The 20,481-nt window shown below is 38.5% G+C and overlaps 1 protein-coding gene across 1 annotated transcript in view; it reads right to left on the bottom strand.

Annotated features, from left to right (window-relative positions):
* Positions 1-20,481, bottom strand: part of PATJ (PATJ crumbs cell polarity complex component) — a 362,302-nt gene that overhangs the window by 132,985 nt on the left and 208,836 nt on the right. Inside the window, exon 28 of the mRNA XM_032839752.1 lies at positions 13,598-13,794. Coding sequence (XP_032695643.1) covers positions 13,598-13,794 — 197 coding nt within the window. The remainder of the gene's footprint in view (positions 1-13,597; positions 13,795-20,481) is intronic.

The following is a 20,481-nucleotide window of genomic DNA, read 5'->3' as shown; positions in this document are numbered from 1 at the left end:
TGTTTGCCTCTTTCATACAATGATCTAATTAGATCTCTACTCCAAATCCTTCTGTTACTAGACGTTTTCCTCTCTTCAAAATATTTTCCTTGACATGCCCACAGAGACAGCCAGACTCCCAATCAGTCATCGAAGGACTTGCTCAAAGTGCCTAACTCCCCTCCTCCAAACTTCACCTTCTCTTAAAAAAAAAAAAAAGAAAGAAAGAAAAAAAAGATTAAAGTCTTGTCAGTCAATCAGTCCTGTAGAATCAGGGTTAGATCATGCACATCTGGAAACTTCTAAAGGCTGTGTCACACAGAGTCTGGCACTGCCTCACTGCGTGGCATGGCAGGCGGGTAAGACGGGTGAAGACACTGAGACTCACACTTGGGGACTTGTCTGAGGATTCTAGGGAAGGGAGTGGCAGAGCCAGAACCCCAACTCCCATCTCCTGATCCCAAAGCCTCTTTCTAGCAGGGATGGGGTTGGAAGGGGACTCCTGCTACTTTGTGTAATACTCGTTCCAATCACCCAGAGCCCAACCACCTCCCTCTCTCTCCAAAATAATTCCCCAGCTCCCAATTCTCATTCTAGACTCTGGAGTAGTGAAGGCAGATAAAAATCCAAGTGGCAACTTTAAAAACTGCCTCACCCTAGTACAAGCCTACTTTCTCAGTCACTTCCTTATGTGTTAATGTAGGATATAAATGTAAAGAATTTTTTTCATTTATAAAAACCACATCTGGCAGGTCGGCTACGGTCTGATCACATACAGTGTTTGCTAGATTTGGGGGAAATGGCCTCTTATTCAAATTTTCCATCTCGCAGTTTGTAAAACACAGAAGAAAGATGATTTGATATTTTTTATGCCACATATTCAAACAACCACACCAAGACATATGTACCAGTATGTTGTAGTATTATTTGTACTGGCATATAACTAATATATATCATAAATGACATATCATTCAGTAGAAAAGGTATGTCCAGTATGATTCTGTTTGTTTACATTAATTTTAAAATCTGTCCTTTGCACAATGTATGTGACAATGCATTAGACCAACAGGGAGGATGGTAAGTTGACTGGGGTTACCTGGAGAGGAGTAGTGTTACAGAGGTAAAAGAGGGAAGAGTATTACTCTTACCTGTACCATTAGAATTTTTTTATGATTACATGATATTTTAAAAACGTGTAAAAAAGTATAATCTGTGAGTTAAAAAAGAGAAAAAAATAGCAGTAAGAATTAACATCTTTATGACAATTCGGTATACTAGGGAATCATTTAGAATTAAAATCTATTTGCTGGGGTGCCTGGGTGGCTCAGTGGGTTAAGCCTCTGCCTTTGGCTCAGGTCATGATCTCAGGGTCCTGGAATCGAGCTCCCCATCGGGCTCTCTGCTCAGTAGGGAGCCTGCTTCTCCCTCTCTCTCTGCCTGCTTCTCTGCCTACTTGTGATTTCTCTGTCAAATAAATAAATAAAATCTTTAAAAAAATCTATTTGCTAACATAATACTTTTGAATCATAGTCAGAAACATAAATGAGGAGGGGCAAGAAAACTTAGAGTCAAAATAATTTTAAATTATGATATTTAAACGTTGTGCAAAATTCTGAGCCTTCAGCTGAGAAATCCTCCTATTCTCCTACCCTAATTTTTCTAGCCACAGCCCTACATTATGTCAATCCCACCAACTTGGCATTTAAGAGACATATGGAAACAGAGACTCAAGTTCAAGGGCAGGAAGTATTACAGACCATGTAAGGATCTCTTCTTTTCTTTTGTGGATTCCAGGAGACACTCAATGTTACTTGGCTGATGAAATTGCTAGTTTCATCACTGAGCACACTACTTTATTTCACGCAATTGGTGTGTAATCTGAACTGAATAGCAAATGGTCATATCTTCTACAATAAGGTTCCTGGTACTTTTGTCAATGTCCTTCTATGACAGGAGCAAAAATTCGCATCTTAGACTCCTAATAAGATCTGTTATATACTGACTAGTTAAAAGCTCACGTAGGTCCCACCTTCAGAGATTCTCTCTAGTAGGATGGGATAGAGTGTGGTTATCTAGGTGAACCTGTCCTACGATTCTGATACACAAATCTGGTTGACAGCAACCTAACCAGCTGAAGAGATTTGTTTGGTAAAAGTTTTGAGAAAGGATTTACAGCTTTTATGTTCCCCAGAATAGAGATCAGAAATTCCTTAGACTAAGTCATGAGCTGAAGTTTGAAAGCAAAAATTTAGACCTCAGAATCACAGAACATTAAGTTTGAAAGATTTTTAAAGATATTACTGACTTCTCTTCTATTTTATAGTTAAGAGATGCCAAGAGAGATTCAGGGATTTATCTGGGAAAAAAAAGTTAATTAAAAATGTATCTGGTATCACAAGCTATCTCTCTTACAAAAAAATAGTACATTTTTAAAAAAAGATTTTATTTATTTATTTGACAGAGATCACAAGTAGGCAGAGAGGTAGGCAGAGAGAGAGAGAGAGAGAGAGAGAGAGAGAAGCAGGCTCCCTGCTGAGCAGAGAGCCTGATGCAGGACTTGAGCCCAGGACCCTGAGATCATGACCTGAGCCGAAGGCAGCGGCTTAACCCACTGAGCTACCCAAGAGCCCAAAATAGTACATTTTTAACAAATAATAACTAGTATTCTTGTTTTTCCATTCTGTCATCTTTACCTTTGAATTTCAAGTCAATTACCTAAAGTTACAAAGCATTTAAAAAAATCTATACAAAGAAGAGACATCTGATCTAAAGAAGGATTTTTATTTAGGATAAGAACACAAATAATGCCATGAACTTATGCCAAAACAGTTGGGCTAGGTTTTTTAAATGTCTGTGGAAGTACCCTGAATAAAATACAAGGCAAAAGAATGAAAGGAGGGAAATGCACATTGGCATCAAGGACTAGTTAAGCAGTTCAATGTAGCTGGATCTTCTAATAGTGAAGCAGTTGCAGATACTGCAAAGGCAGGTCAAAGGTATCTTCTGAAGGGCTTTGGATATTATGATAAGGAGTTTCGATTATCCCATTAATGAGTATTCTTCTGTGTTATACCTAAATTTCATTTTAAAACAAAATAAATAAAATCTTTTTAAAAAGTGGGGGGCGGGGTGTCTAGGTGGCTCAGTCAGTTAAAAGTCTGACTCTGATTTTGGCTCGGGTCATGATCTCAGGATCATGAGACTCTCTGCAGCCCCAAGCCCCGCCATGCTCTCTCTAAATGAATAAAATCTTAAAAAACAAAACAAAACGTATAGATAACCTGAATAGGTGCTGAAAGAGCATTTGACAAAATACAATGTCAAATTGTGATTTAAAAGGAAAATCCTTATACCAAATTAGAAATGGAAAGTAATCTCCTAGGCTTGATAAAGGGCACATATCAAAAACCTACATATAGGTAAGGTCTTCTTTAATCATCCAACACCAAATGGCTTCTGAGATTGGCGACCAAAAAAAAAAAAAAAAAAAGAGAGAGAGAGGGAGAAAGAGAAAAACGAAGGAAGGAAGGACGATAAAGGTCATAAAGATTGAGGAGGAAGAAATAAAACTCCCTTACACAGATGAAATGATCAATTATCTCTAGAAAATCCTAAGGAATCAACAAAAAAAACCCTACTAGAACTAGTAGGTTACTTTAGCATGATTATAGGATACAAGGTCAATATGCAAATACATGAAAATCAATTGTATTTCTATATACTAGCAACACATAAAAATGAAACAATAAAAAATCCACTTATAAAAGCACTGAATATGAAATAGATAAGAATATATTTAGCTGAAAATGGAAAAGTTCTGTACTGAAAATTATGAAACATTTCAGGAAAATAATTAAATGGAGAGATATTGCATTCATAATTTGGAAGATTCAGTATTGTCAAGATGCCTAGCCTCCCTAAATTAAACTATAGATTCAATACAATTACCTATCAAAATCCAAGGAGACTTTAAAAAAAAAAAAAGAAATGTACAAGTTGGTTCAAAGATTCATACAGAAACTCAAAGGACCTAGAACAGCCAAGATAGTTTTCAAAGTAAGAACAAAATAAGGACATAGCACTATCTGAATTCGAGACTTGCTATAAAGACACAGTAATCAGGATAGTGTGGAAACAGCATCAAAGATAGGGAGATTAACAGAAGAGGACTGAGAGTCCAAAAATAGACGTACAGCTATATGGTAATTTCATTTTTGACAAAGGTGCAAAGGAAATCAATGAGGGGAAAAAAGTCTTTTCAACAAATGGTGCTGATCAACTAGGAACTCACATGGAAAAAAACCCCATCAACCCTTATCTCACAGCACACACAAAAATTAATTCAAGATGGATCATAGAACTAACACAAAAGCTAAAACTATAAAGTTTTTAAAAGAAAATATAGGATAATATTATTGTAGTTATTGGAGGGAAGCAAAGATTCTTAGCTAGGACAGTAACTATAAAAGAAAACATGAATAAATAATGATTTCATCAAAACTAAGAAGTTCTATACATAAAAAGATACATTAAAAAAATAGACAAACCACAGATTGAAAGATCCATAAATCATGTATCTGACAAAGAATTAGTATATCTATAACGAACTTTTACATTCAGTTCAATTATAAAAGACAACCTAATTAAAAATGGAAAAAAAACTTAGACACTTTATAAAATAATCTGAAAGGCTGCTGAAAAAGAAAAATGCTTAATTTCATCAGTCATCAAGAAAATGTAAACTAAAGGGGCGCCTGGGTGGCTTAGTCGGTAAGGTTAAGTGTCTGCCTTGGGCTCAGATCATGGTCCCAGGGTCCTGGGATGGAACCCCGCATCGGGCTCCCAGCTCAGCAGAGAGCCTGCTTCTCCCTCTCCCTCTGCCTGTTGCTCTGCCTACTTGTGGTCTCTATCTCTCTGTCAAATAAATAAATAAAATCTTAAAAGAAAGGGAAAAAAAATGTAAATTAAAGTCACAATGAGGAACCATTACAAAGCCACCAGAGGAGCTAAGGTTATGAACAACCAGAATGCCCATACGCTGCTAGTGGGAATGTTTAATAGCCCAACTCTTTGGGGAAAAGGGCTGGCACATTCTTTTTAAGCTAAACACACAACTACTTTGCGACCCACTAATTTACTATTAATTTATCCAAGAAAAAGGAAAATATTTGTCCTCAAAAAGACCTGTCACACAAATGTTCCTAGCAACTTTATTCAAACTCTGCAAAAAAATCCAAAAGCCCATCCACAGGTAAACTGATAAGCAGATTGTGGTAGTTATTCAATGTACTATTATTCAGAAACAAAATGGGACAAACTACTAATACAGGCAATAGCATAGATAAATCACCAACATGCAAAGTGAAAGAAGCTGGACAGAAAAGAGTACTACTATACCATCCCATATATATGAAGTTCTACAATGGGAAAAACTAACGAAAGGAAAAAATAAAAAATACATCAATATAGTATTTGCCTCCCAGGATGGGAGAAGTTCCAATGGGAGAGTACGTGAGAGAAAAGTTTCTAGGGAGAGAGAAATGATCAATGTTTGGATTATTCAGGTGTATACAGCTGTCAAAATTGTACGGGGAAGATCTGTGCATTTCATTTTTTGTAAATTTTGCCCCCCCCCCCCCCGCAAAATACAAATGTAACAATTGCGTAGGGATGGACATCTGGAGGGGTAGGTGACACAGAAGTGACCGAGTGTTGACCACTGCTGAACCATGTGAGGGCTACACAGGATTTCATTACATCATTCTGCTTACTGTACAGATGCCCAAAAATATCCTTAATAAGAGCTGGGTTGTTTTTTTTTTTTAATTTTTTTTTAAAGATTTTATTTATTTGACAGACAGAGATCACAAGTAGGCAGAGAGGCAGGCAGAGAGAGAGGAGGAAGCAGGCTGCCTCCTGAGCAGAGAGCCTGATGTGGGGCTCGATCCCAGGACCCTGGGATCATGACCTGAGCCGAAGGCGGAGGCTTAACCCACTGAGCCACCCAGGCGCCCCTTTTTTTAAATTTTTTAAGAAGGAAAACCACATATGGGTATAACTTCCTACCTAAGCTTTTCCTGATAGAATACCTCTTGATTTTTAACCCTCAAACTTTATAAGGATCTACATATACTCTCAATCAAGTATTTTTCAGTAATGTTCATCCCCAATAGAAAGAAAAATACTTTAAACAGAATGTGCGAGGGAAAAGTCCCAAGCGTCTTCCAGGTACAGAATTGCAAGGTGACATTTTGAACCACAGACTCAGTAGTAACATAGAGGGTGTGCAGGCTGGATGTTGGCAGAGCAAAGAGAGACCGTTTCACTGCACACAAATGCAACCGTGTTAGCAATCATACTATTTGGTGACTCTGAAATGATAGTAGACATGTCACATCCTAACAGGTTTATGTGTTACTTATAAGCAATTATTTTTATTCATTTCACTAGTATTATAGAAAATCAGTAGGAGGGAGGACGGGGGGGTTGATGTGTAATCTATAAATTCTCCAGACTTAAAATAATGAGAAATAGGCTCATGGCTGCTCTCTGGGGTGGAACATCTGATTTTCACTTTGGGTTACTGATTTTAGGCCTACCTCTTAAAAACTATAATTAAAACACATAGATACAACCACATTTTTTATGAGTTTAAGCAGCTGTCTGACATTGTTAGTGAGTCAAAACTGGAATAAGAATTTCATTAACACTTTTCTTTCAGGCTTTGTGCCTTAAGATTGCATAGTGTGTAAGAGATTTCTACTGTGCCAATGGGTCAAATACAGATATAAGTTATATGTTGAATTGATATAAGGAAAACCTCGATAATCTAAGAGCATATCTTGGGCACCTGGGTGGCTCAGTTGGTTAAGCCTCTGCCTTCAGCTCAGGTCATGATTCCAGGGTCCTGGGATCAAGCCCCATATGGGACTCCCTGCTCAGCAGGGAGCCTGCTTCTCCCTCTGCCCCCCAATCTCCTCTTGCTCTCTCTCTCAAATAAGTAAATACAATCTTAAAAAAAAAAAGAAAGCACATCTTTCTTGACTGCATTTCAGTATGGTCATTATGATGGCAGTGAGTAGGACTTGAAGGAAGTAGAGAAGAAACTGGAAAAAGCAGGAAGGAGGCCTGAAGAACTACCCCAATATGTCGCATATGAGCTGACGGAAAACTGCAGGAAGGAGAGTCTTGCTAAAAACCAATTATTCTTTCCGAGTGGCAACTTTCTTCCCCAGCATAGGTTCCTATCCCTACTTTTTCTATTCTTTCCACGGTCTTCTCTAGCACTTTCTCTCATGAACTTTATCTCTGATGTTACGACAATGTGGTTCACTGTAGCAATCCCACATGAAGCTTTCGTAGAGTGATGAGCACTGCAGTAATAAAAATTAAATGATTGTCATTTCTCCATAAGATCAGTAAGAATACTGACTTTCAGCCTGAATATTTCAGCAGTATAAAGACAATGAAGTGTGACGAAATAATTCAGAACTCTTCCCCTGACATGCCAGGGATGGAAACCCAACATAGCAGCAATTGAGCTCCAGGACTACACAGCAGGACACAGACAGGAATGAGGCCACCAACACACGCTACGTTCTCCGTTATTTCCTGCAGCTTGAAAACAAAACCTTAACTTTACAACGGTATTGAGGAGGAAAGCTCCTAAGATTCGAAGTTCAGAGAAGTTCTCAAATTGGGCAAGAAAAACCCCAAAAAGGGATTATTTTTCTTCTTTGATTCTTGAGGGATGGCTATAATTTCACAACTGCATTCTTTCCTAACTGAATTCAGAGCAGCATTCAATTTTGAAACAACAGTAAGAGTAACAAGGTATTGTATTATCAGAAACTATCTCAGCTAGTTTGAACTAGTACTAGACCGACTCCATGAATCTAGATCTACTGAAACTATGAAATGATGAGAGATTTACCTAGTACTTTTTAAGTAAGTTCTATGCCCAATGTGGGGCTTGAGCTCATGACCCTGAGATCAAGAGGGGCACGCTCTACCGACTGAGCCAGCCAGGAGCCCCACCTACTACTTTTTAGAATCATTATTAATCCAGAACGAAATAACTTAAGACCTTAGAGTCAGAAAAGGTAGTGTTTGCAGGCTGATTCTACCCCTTCCCACCTCAGTTTCCTTATCTGTAAAATGGGGATTAAAATAGCACCACTTTCATAGGTTTGTTGTAAAAGTCAGGAGAATGCACGGGAAGAACTTAGCACTGATTTGAAAACCCTATGTATTCAGCGTGAGCTCAATTCCTCGTATGGCTTCTCTAGCCCCCAAAAGTTCTTTTAATGAGGACATCTTTTTGTCACTCATATTGGATATCACACAATGGACAAGAAATGACTTAACAAGACAGAGATAGCTACTGATTATATGCCGGAATAACCAGGGCTGTACTTTGAAGCAAGGAAAATGTCACACACACAAGCAGAGACCCCACTACTGTTGTATGTGCGAGGCCATCCCATCAGGCAGCACCACATTCTTCTGTTGACTTCCAGAGTTGTGAATTAGGCTGTAGACTATTTTTAGAGTCCCCAAATGGGTTCACTTTAGCTTTGCATATGGGAAGGTCATATTCAGGATCTGCTAACAGTATTTATTTTTGTCAGGCTTAATCAACCATTTTTTAACAAGTGCCTTGAGCCATAACAGACATGTAATACGTTACTTATTTAAAATGTCAAGTATGTTTTAACACTTATAAAACCATTGCCACAGGTCAATTTATTTTTGCACTTTTAGCTATTACAAAATACCCACCTCTTCATAAAACTAGGGAAAATCATTTTATTGCAATTTTGCCCATGCTTTAGTCTTCTTTCTTCTCCTCAAACTAGTGTTTCTATAATGGGATGTTTTATTAAATGAGGTCTTTTAGGGCATAATTATTGCATTAAGAAGCACACTTTATAAAATTACATCCATGTATGGTAATAATGTAAAAGAGCCAATCTAAGAGGACAGATGCTTTTGACTGAGAATTAGAACCTTATCTGTGGATGCACAAAAGCTAGTGATTTGTTTACTATTCTCCTGCGTTTCTAAGTCACATTGAAGTTCTTCCGAAAGATTTCAAGAATAATGCCCTGGCAAGAAGAGAGTGAGGAGTGGGTGCTGAGACCAGGGTGGTGTGCAGAGCCCTGAGGTAGAAGATTTCTCCTGATGCAGCTTCATGGATCAGGGCCAGTCACTGACATTTTATGTCAGGGTTTTATCCTCTTAAAAAATAAATATAATGAGACAATAAGATCTGAGTTTACCTGTGGTTCTATGTCTTCATCCCTGGCAGATACGGGAAGACTTCATGCTTTTTATTTGCAATGGGTCTTAAGTAAACATATCAGACACGGGGAAAATAACGACATTTAGCTTTGGCTCTGCTGCAGGTGAATGTTTCAAAGGGAACGCACGATGTCTGTCTCACAGGGTGTGGGAGCAGATGAGCCTTGGCTCTCTGTGCTAGCCCTGTCCCTGGTCCGGCTTGTGCCCCCACACTGCTTCTTCTGGCTGCTTTTGTAACCCAACAGATCACTCCAATCCCCCACTCGATGTTATCCACTCACTCTTTCCACACTTGCACCACAGGGAAGATTATAAAAAAATCCTATATTCATAGGACAGCACCATGCCCAGGCCTGTGTATTTTCTGGGACTAATTGCTCAGGGAAAGCCAATACTCTGGTGCAAGTCTCATTCCAGTCTACATGGTAATTATATGCTAATGCCTTTTGAAATTAATTCAGAACCCCCCACACTGGCATCGCAGTAAAGGGTAAAGAAGCTGAGATTTAATCACATTGTCTTCTGGGGGCTTAATTTGAGATTTCTTTTATACATGAACTGGGCCATCGATCGGCAGAACTCGCTGGCTGCTCCTTTGCTGTTAACAATGCAGTCCCACAGCAACAAAACTGCTGGCCACTGGCGTTTGGAAAATCAGTCACGGCCAGGCCCTCGGGAAGAAGCAGAGCTTCTGACTTCAAAGAAGCCATGATGCGTGTTCGACCAAGTTCTTTTCTAAGTTCTACAAATTAGCCAAATTTTTAGGCCCCAAAACAAGTCCGATCCACTCGAAACCAAAGGAGGCTCACAGCTGAGCAAGAACACAACAATAGCAACAAAGCAGTCCTAAGAAATGGTAAGAACAAACAGTGGAGCTTTAGAAACAATCAAGACACAGTTACCTTGATCTCCTAGAGAAGCCGCAAAAATAAATGGAGTGTGGGTAGGTGAGCAAATATACAAGATTTGCTCTGGCCCAGAAATCTAGTAAGTATAATCTAAAAGCTCCCTATAAAAGCCTCCCACACAATGCAGTGTTCTTCCACAACCCAACACACTGCAATGTCCAAAGAACAGCCATTTTAACATGGGCTTGTAGCTTTCCCAGTACTCATCATTAAGTCAATTTCCTGTTCTCAGTTCGAACGGACATTGGATTTGATATCATGTGGTATACAAATTCCTCACATATCATAGAGGAATGATTAAAATTTTTTCTCAGCTATAAAAAGAAACGAGGGAAATGTTGCCCACACAAATTTTTTCCCGTCACCCCTGACCGAGAGCCAAAAGTCACATGAGAGGATGTGTTATAACTGCCTAAGAATCCTGTCTGTGCATTTTTCTGTTCTTTCAGTTTTTTAAGATGCTACATGAAGCTATTGAGGAAGATGATTGCTTCCTTTTGGGACACACTTCCAGAGACACATGTACTCATACAAACTAAAAAAACTCCCAATACACAAATCCATATGAAAATATTATTTTACAAATAGTATCAGATGAAATGTATTACTTTGTGCCAGATACTATGGCAAAATCTGACCTGTCTTCTCTCGTTAGTTCTCACAATGCCCTCTGAAGTTTATGCTATACAGTCACTAGACTGTAAGCTCTATGAGAACAGGTACTATGGATTTTGTTCACCAATGTAAAATCAGCACCTTGTTCCTACACTGCTTCCTACAGGACAGATGCATGGCAAGATACTTGCTGAATAAGTAATTTTCATTTGATAAAAGAGGCAACTGAGGGTTAGAGAAGATAAGTAACTAGCCAAAGATATGAGAGGCTAGGATGTATGTTACAACATGTATCTATCAATCATTTTTTTTTTTTAGACAAGAGAATCGATGGGGAGTAGACGAGGGTCAAGTTATTGCCATGTTTGCTCTTCTTGCCCTTTCCATTTCCACAAGAAGATAAAGTTGCTGAATAGCAACAAAAGGGCCAAATTTGGAAAGTCAAAAAAAAAAAAAAAAAGACTAGGTGGGGTCCACTATGGCAAGATATTAATATCCGCTTTCAGACAATGAGCTCTTCCAGCCTCTGGCCTAGAAAACAGAGACCTGAATTTTCTGTCTATAAGGGAGGAAATGTGATCTAATCAACAGTCAACTATGTGTAGTGCACTGTGTGCATTATGCCCCTTCTGAAATGCAACTAATGACTGAAAGTACTGGGATAATTAAAGCAGCTCTTCCAAGTTCAGCGCTCGCTGCCCTGTACCCACGGCAGACTTCTGTGTATGGACTGTAACACACTCATTGCTCTGCAGCCTCTGCTCATTCGTTACCCACATCTAACACAAATGTCAGGCAGAGAAATAAAATATCGGTGCTCCTGTTGGTCTAGATCCCATGGGCCATTATTCCATGTTGAGTCTTAGTAAAATAGAGAAAACAGAACTAGAATCTTCAAGTTCTAAATTACAGCCTCTGGAACATTGTCATATACTACGCAAGACAGGAAACCCATGCCTAGATCCATATGACACAACACAGTAACTTCAGATCCATGATTTCCTCAAGACCAGAGCATGATAAATCAGGATTCTCATGCATCTAAACGAATGGGGTTTGGCGGACATACCACGGGGAACACAGTACACTTCAGTGGAGCCTGAATCTCAGAGTCCGGCAAGCCTGGGTTTTTACCAAACTTAGTAACTTAGTTCTGTATTAGACAAGTGACTTACGTAGTTTTCTAATTCATAAAATGGGGACACGACGAGTACTTACCAGACAGGTCTCTCAAGAATACTGAAGTGTGGGATACACTTCAGTGGGTATACATACAAGTGTGGGACCACCTAGGTGAAGTACCAGTAATAACTCAGTAAATTAGTTTTCACTTTCAGCTCGATGACCATCACTTTAATTTCATCACCGAAGGAGTCTCCAAGCATCAACCAAAGGAAACAAACTTCAAGTGATGAATTGTATTGCTTAATACGTACTGGGCTGCCTTTGATTTTTACGTATTTAATGATTATGCTGGTCACTGCTACTACCCAAGCTGAGTCCCTTTCATCAAGCTGCATTACAAAAGCACAAGGAAGGTGATTCCAGAAGTGATTTCTTTGTGGATCTTTAAGACGGGGAGAAACTACTGAGGCTTGGGAGAGAGGCGTGATGCTAATGGTCTCACAGTGGTGTCTGACCAGTTTGGGCTGTATTTATTATTAAGCAAATCAGATTAGGGGTGACTGTGAATTCTGAGTCAAAGTCTGACGTGGAAATCATAAAATGGCAAAATCAGAAACCCTCGTTTTAAGTCAGCAGTCTGACATTCAGTGCCTCTGTGATTTCTAGACCTTTAGATGTCCAAGGGCTGGAGCGTTTTATTCAAGAGGCAGTACAGTGCACTGGTGAACAACACCTAAGAAGCTGAACTGCCTGAGAGTGAGTCCCAGCACCACTGTTTCCTTTGTGACCCCAGCAGTAAAAGAGGTTGCCGTATCAGACACTGAGTATGTATTAGTTGCTGCTGCTGTCCTTCTGATTATTATATTTTTCATTTTGCAGTGCAATAACCTTTTCGTTTCTGTTTCTTTCCTCTAGACTGTGAGCTTCCTGAATGAAGGGACTAGATGTATTCTTCTTTCTTTCCATGTACAGTCCCAAGAGACACTCTAACGATGTTGGCTGAATGATGGACTGGAACAGCAAACGAACATCAAAGTGAGATCAACTGGGAACAGAAACCCTGACTTTAAGCTGAGGAAAGTAAGAATAAGTAAGATTACTGATGAAATCATCTAGAGAGTAATTCGCAAAGGACCAGCATCTCCTTAGCCTCTCTTATCTCTATCCTGTTCCTAAATAAGGAATCCATGTGGTCTTAAACCACATCACCAACTTCACAGGTAGTAACCAAGCCCTGACAACCAGTTCACAAAGTTCTATTGGTTCTAACACCTTCCCAAAAAACTAAACAACAACAAAAACAAATGCCATACTTACGGTTTATTCTAAAGCTAAAGAGATTTTTAAATTCTAACAGATTAATACACAATTTAGTTTTGAACATTTTGGGATTTATGTTAAAAACAAATCCTATTCTTTTTAATAGGCTTTCATGAGATTTTGACTTAACGGTCCCTAAATCATTTTGCAAGATCAGGTCTTACTCAAACAGCAAATAACATTTCCAAGTGACAGTATGATTTCTGTTTTTCCTTTGGAAAGTGATTTTGAATAATTAAAGAAAACATAATTTGTAACATTCTTCACCATCACCTCATTTTCCTGCGGACTGTCCCCTTCACCCCTGCACCTTACCAAAAGAGAAATTACAAATCTGTGTCCCTTACCTCCAACAGTTCATCTCCAATACGCATTCGCCCGTCTAGGGCAGCAGGGCCTTCGGGGTTAATTCCCACCACGAATATGCTCATGCGTGACCGGTCCTTATTACCAGCAAGGCTGAGTCCAAGTCCATTCTTATCCTTTTCAAGCTCAATAATGTGCAATTCTCCAGGCAGGTCTGCATATCTTTGCCTGATTTTTTCTATTGTTAAAAAAAAAAAAAGGGGTGGGGGGTAAAAAAATTAAATAGAGCACTTAAATCTACATTACAAAAGCATCAGCATGTCCCCATCCTGACCCATGATGGTCCTTTTTTGAGAAGGAAGTAGTTGGAGTCATTCATCACCTTACATATAGGTTACAGTTAATTGTTCCATCTCCATTTAAAAAGTTTAGTTCACCAATAAAATGTTCTCCGATTGTTCAGGTTCACATGAGCCCAGAGTTGCTGTGCATTCCTTTCTTACCCAAAACAGTCAACACAATGTTGTAGAAACCCTAGCCTCCCTACCTCCCTCCAAAAAGAGAGGGGGTCAGTGGGAAACAAAGAATATATACAGAGCATCAGCTCTGCGCCAAGAAAGTGTTTGGTCCTGGAGATATCATACTGAACAAACCAGACATCGTTCCTATTCTCATGGACTTGCATTCCAGTAAGAAAAAAAAAATCAACAAATAATTCAAAATAATTGTTTCTTTAAACTATACAAATGGTATAATAATATTTTATGATACGTGAGTAAAATAAAGGGAATTAAGGATGTTGGTTTAGCTGTCAGATCTGAATTCAATACACAAATCAACCATTCACTCAATGTCCAATAATTAATACATTACTTTATTTTATGGAATTCCATTTCTTCATGTGTAAAATGGGCATGACAATACCCTCTTCATGGTTGTTGAGAAAATGAGATAAAATATATATTAAAGAAGTTAAAAGCTAGCTCATGCTTTATAGGAAATCTATAAATCTTTTATTTAATCTTTTGTCTTTCCTTGGTACGAACTCTCTTTGGTCTAAATTACCTACTTTAGGATTTGGCTGGTTATGCCTCACTTGTGTTGATTAGGTGCAACAAAACCACTCTGGCAGATCAGTGTGGGGAATGATACTGCTTTGAACATGGCTTGTCCCCCACAAAGCACTGGCTGAGGCCAGGTGTGTTTCTGGGGCCAAAGGCTGACACCTTCTACTATGGTATGATGCAATCATTTTATCAGTTGAATAACCATCTGGTAGACTGTGACTATCCTGGAACTGTATGGTCAGTCTAATGTTTGACTTAGGTCTACTGTCCTTACAGGGAACCTTGCAATTCAAAGCTGAACTCAAATAATTAGTGTTAAGGGGAATGGGGGGAGGAAAACAGCCTAGCTATGTTATCACTTTCCAGACCTAACAAACACTGCCTTAGGAGAATAGATATATTTAAATTCGTAAAAATACTTTAAAAAAATTAACCATATAAATGGCTGCTTATTTTAGAAACAGAATAAATCTGTTTGCTTTATACTGATTTTGAAAGGAGTCTTAATTTTCTTTCTCTACAGCTAATGTGATGAACTTAAAAATCTCAGAGACAAAGAGAAAGTCCTGAAAGCAGCTTGGGACAATAGGTCTGTAACCTACAATGGCAGAAACATTAGACTGGCAGCAGACCTACCCACAGACACCTGGCAAGCCAGAAAAGGACTTGCATGACATATTCAGGGCACTAAATGAGAAAAACATGCAGCCAAAAACACTATAACCAGCCAGGCTGTCACTGAAAATAGGAGGAGAGAGAAAAAAGCTTCCTGGACAAAAAAAAACTAAACTAAACTAAAAGAATTTGTGATCACCAAACCAGCCCTACAAGAAATATGGAAAGGGGTCCTCTATGCAAAGAGAGAGCCTAAAAGTAACACAGGCTAGAAGGGAAAAGAGACAGTATACAGTTAACAGTCACCTTACAGACAATACAATGCCACTAAAGTTGTATCATTCAATAGTTACCTTCAATGTAAATGGGCTAAATGCCTCAATCCAAAGACATAGGGTATCAGAATGGATAAAAAAACAAGACCCATTGATATGCTTTCTGCAAGAGACATTTTAGACCCAAAGACACCTCCAGATTTAAAGTGAGGGGTGGAAAACCATTTACTGTGTTAATGGACATTAAAAGAAATCTGCAATGGCAATCCTTATATCAGACAAATTAGATTTTAAATCAAAGACTATAAAGAGATGAGGAAGGACACCATATCTACTTAAAGGGTCTATCCAACAAGAAGATCTAAGAATTGTAAATATTTATGCACCTAATGTGGGAGCAGCCAATTTTATAAGCCAATTAATAACAAAATCAAAGAAACACATGGACCATAATACAATAATAGCAGGGGATTTTAACACTCCCCTCATTGAAATGGACAGATCATCTAAGCAAAAGATCAACAAGGAAATCAGGGTTTTAAATGACACACTGGACCAGATGGACTTCACAGATACATTCAGAATATTCCATCCCAAGGCAACAGAATACACATTCTTCTCCAGTGCACATGAACATTCTCCAGAACAGATCACCTCCTGGGTCACAAATCAGATTTCAACAAGTACCAAAAGACTGGGATCATTCCCTGCATAATATTAGACCATAATGCTTTGAAACTCGAACTCAATCACAAGAGAAAAGTTGGAAAGAACTCAGATACATGGAGGCTAGAGAGCACCCTACTGAAGAATGAATGGGTCAACCAGGAAATTAAAGAAGAATTTAAAAAAATAATAGAAACAAATGAAAATGAAAACGCAACTGTTCAAAACCTTGGGATCCAGCAAAAGCACTCCTAAGAGGAAAGTATATAGCAATACAAACCTTTCTCAAGAAACAAGAAAGGTCTCAAATACACAACCTAACCCTGAACTTAAAGGAGCTGGAGAAAGAATAGCAATGAAAGCCTAAACCCAACAGGAGAAGAGAAATAATAAAGATCAGAGAAGAAATCAATGAAACAGAAACCAAAAGGACAGTAGAACTGATCAATGAAACTTAGAAGAGATCATATGAAACTAGATGCGGGTTCTTTGAAAGAATTAATAAGATTGATAAACCCTTGGCCAGACTTATCAAAAAGAAAAGAGAAAGGACCCCAAAAAATAAAATCGTGAATGAAAGAGGAGAGATCACTACCAATATGAAAGAAAGACAGACAATTATAAGAACATATTATGAGCAACTGTATGCCAATAAATTAGATAATCTGGAAGAAATGTATGTATTCTTAAAGATGTATGAACTACCAAAAGTAAACCAGGAAGAAAGAGAAAACCTGAACAGACCCAGAACCAGAAAGGAAACAACTAATAATCAAAAAATCTCCCAACAAACAAGAGCCCAGGGCCAGACGGCTTCCCAGGGGGAATTCTACCAAACATTTAAAGGAGAATCAATACCTATTCTTCTGAAACTGTTCCAAAAATAGAAATGGAAGGGAAACTTCCAAACTCATTTTATGAGGCCAGCATTACCTTGATCCAAAACTGGACAAAGACCCCATCAAAAAGGATAATTACTGACTAATACCCCTGATGAACATGGATGCAAAAATTCTCACCAAAATACTAGCCAACAGGATCCAATAGTACATTAAAAGGATTATTCACCACAACCTATTCCTGAGCTGCAAGTTTGGTTCAACGTCTGTAAATCAATCAATGTGATACACCACATTAATAAAAGAAAGAACAAGAACCATATGATATTCTCGATAGAGGCAGGAAAAGCATTTGACAAAGTAGAGCATCCTTTCTTGATCAAAACTCTTCAAAGTGTAGGGATAGAGGGTACATACCTCAATATCATCAAAGCCATCTATGAAAACCCACAGCAAATATCATTCTCAATGCAGAAAAACTGAGAGCTTTTCCCCGAAGATCAAGAACATGGCAGGGATGTCCACTATCACCAACACTGTTCAACATAGTACTAAAAGTCCTACCCTCAGCAATCAGACAACAAATAGAAATAAAAGCCACCCGAATCGGCAAAGAAGAAGTCAAACTCTTACTCTGCAGATGATGTGATACTTTATGTGGAAAACCCCAAAGACTCCATCCAAAACTGCTAGAACTCATAACAGGAATTCAGTAAAGTGGCAGGATATAAAATCAATGCAGAGAAATCAGTTGCATTTCTATACACCAATAATAAGACAGAAGAAAGAGAAATTAAGGAGTCGATCCCGTTTACAATTGCACTCAAAACCATAAGACAACTAGGAATAAATCTAGCCAAAGAGGCAAAGAATCTGTATTCAGAAAACTATAGAACACTCATGAAAGAAATTGAGGAAGACACAGGAAATGAAAAAATATTCTATGCTCATGGATTGGAAGAACAAATATTGTGAAAATTCAATCCCTATCAAAATACCATCCCTATCAAAATGCCATCAACTTTTTTCACAGAGCCAGAACAAATAATCCTAAAACTTGTACGGAACCAGGAAAGGCCCCAAATAGCTAGAGGAATGTTGGAAAATAAAAGCCAAGCTGGTAGCATCAGAATTCCAGACTTTAAGCTCTATTACAAAGCTGTAATCATCAAGAAAGTATGGTACTGGCACAAAAACAAACACATAGAGCAATGGAACAGAATAGAGAGCCCAGAAATGGACCCTCAACTCTATGGTCAACTAATCTTCGACAAAGCAGGAAAGAATGTCCAATGGAAAAAAAGACAGTCTCTTCAAACAAATGGTGTTGGGAAAACGGGACAGCCACATGCAGAAGAATGAAACTGGACCATTTCCTTATACCACACACAAAAACAGACTCAAAATAGATGAAGACCTCAATGTGAGATAGGAAACCCATCAAAATCCTAGAGCAACACACAGGCAGCAACCTTTCCAACCTCAGCAGCAGCAACTTCCTCCTAGGCACATAGCCAAAGGCAAGGGAAGCAAGGTCAAAAATGGACTATTGGGACTTCATCAAGATAAAAAGATTTTTGCACAGCAAAGAAATAGTCAACAAAACCAAAAGACAATGGACAGAATGGGAGAAGATATTTGCAAAAGTCATATCAGATAAAGGGCTAGTATCCAAAATCTATAAAGAACTTATCAAACTCAACACCCAAAGAACAAAAAATCTAATCAAGAAATGGGCAGAAGATACGAACAGACGTTTCTGCAGAGAAGACATCCAAATGGCCAACAAACACAAGAAAAAGTGCTCAACATCACTCAGCATCAGGAAATACAAATCAAGGGGTGCCTGGGTGGCTCAGTGGGTTAAAGCCTCTGCCTTCGGCTCAGGTCATGATCCCAGGGTCCTGGGATGGAGCCCCACATCGGGCTCTCTGCTCGGCAGGGAGCCTGCTTCCCCTCCTCTCTCTCTGCCTGCCCCTCCTCCTACTTGTGATCTCTGTCAAGTAAAAAAATAAAATCTTAAAAAAAAAAAAAAGGAAATACAAATCAAAACCGCAGTGAGGTACGACCTCAAGCCAGTCAGAATGGCTAAAATTAACAAGTCAAGGAACTACAGATGCCAGTGAGGATGTGGAGAAAGGGAAACCCTCCTACAGCGTTGGTGGGAATGCAAGCTGGTGCAGCCATTCTGGAAAACAGTACGGAGGTTCCTCAAAAAGTTGAAAATAGAGCTACCCTACAATCCAGGAATTGCACCACTAGGTATTTACCCCAAAGATACAAATGTAGTGATCCGAAAGGGCACGTGCACCCCAATGTTTATAGCAGCAATGTCCACAACAGCCAAACTATAGAAAGAGCCTAGATGTCTATCCACAGATGAATGAATAAAGATATAGTATATACATACAATGGAATATTATGCAGCCATCCAAAAATGATATCTTGCCATTTGCAACGACATATATGGAACTAGAGGGTATTATGCTGAGCGAAATAAGTCAATCAGAAAAAGACAATTATCATATGATCTCACTGATATGAGGAATTTGAGAAACAAGGCAGAGGATCATATGTGAAGACAGGAAAAAATGAAACAAGACAAAATCAGAGAGGGAGACAAACCATAAGAGACTCTTAATCTCAGGAAACAAACTGTGAGTTAGTGGAGTGGAGGGGGATGAGAAGGATGGAGTGGCTGGGTGATGGCTACTGGAGAGGGTACGTTCTATGCTGAGCACTGTGAATTGTATAAGACTGATAATCACAGACCTGTACCCCTGAAACAAATAATACATTATATGTTAATGCGAGAGAGAGAGAGAGAGAGATAATGTGATAATAGAATTTTAAAAAAAGAATCTTAACTTTCACAGATAAATATTATTACTAATAATAAAGAACGCATTTAGCAAAATAGAGTAAAATGGAGGTCTTGCAACGTAACAAAAATGCATGTCCAAATAAAGTCATATTAACAAGCTTAATTTATTATCAAGTAATTATTATTAATTATATTAACACATAAATAAGCTCAAAGTGTTTTTGTTGGTCAACCAAGAATAAGATACTATGTGGGTATTTTAATGAATAGAGACCTAGAAGACATGCATTATAAGATACTTACATAGCAACGTAAGGGAAACAAACAAATACCATAAATACTAGACAATTACAATTATTCAAACAGAAGTTCCAATCACCACAAGGGCTGGTCACTGAATAATTACTAAATTAACTGCATGAACTTTAACTTCTTTCACAGTTTTAAGAACTGGTATTTCTAAAAGAGATTTGACGGAAGCAGCAGAATTTGTGAAGGGTTTTGAACAGGGTACAGAAGTTCGTTATGAAAAGATGAATCCTGTAGGCGCACTGCATGTGGAGAAGCATATATGGTGGTGGAGCGAGGAGAAGGATATGAACGTCCGCTCAGATATCAACTGAAAATTCTTTGAGTTGG

Source organism: Lontra canadensis, unplaced genomic scaffold, assembly GCF_010015895.1.
Source record: "Lontra canadensis isolate GAN:19392208 unplaced genomic scaffold, GSC_riverotter_1.0 scaffold109, whole genome shotgun sequence".
NCBI lineage: Eukaryota > Metazoa > Chordata > Mammalia > Carnivora > Mustelidae > Lontra > Lontra canadensis.
The sequence above is the reverse complement of the archived record's forward strand: the minus strand, read 5'-3'. Positions and strand labels throughout refer to the sequence as shown.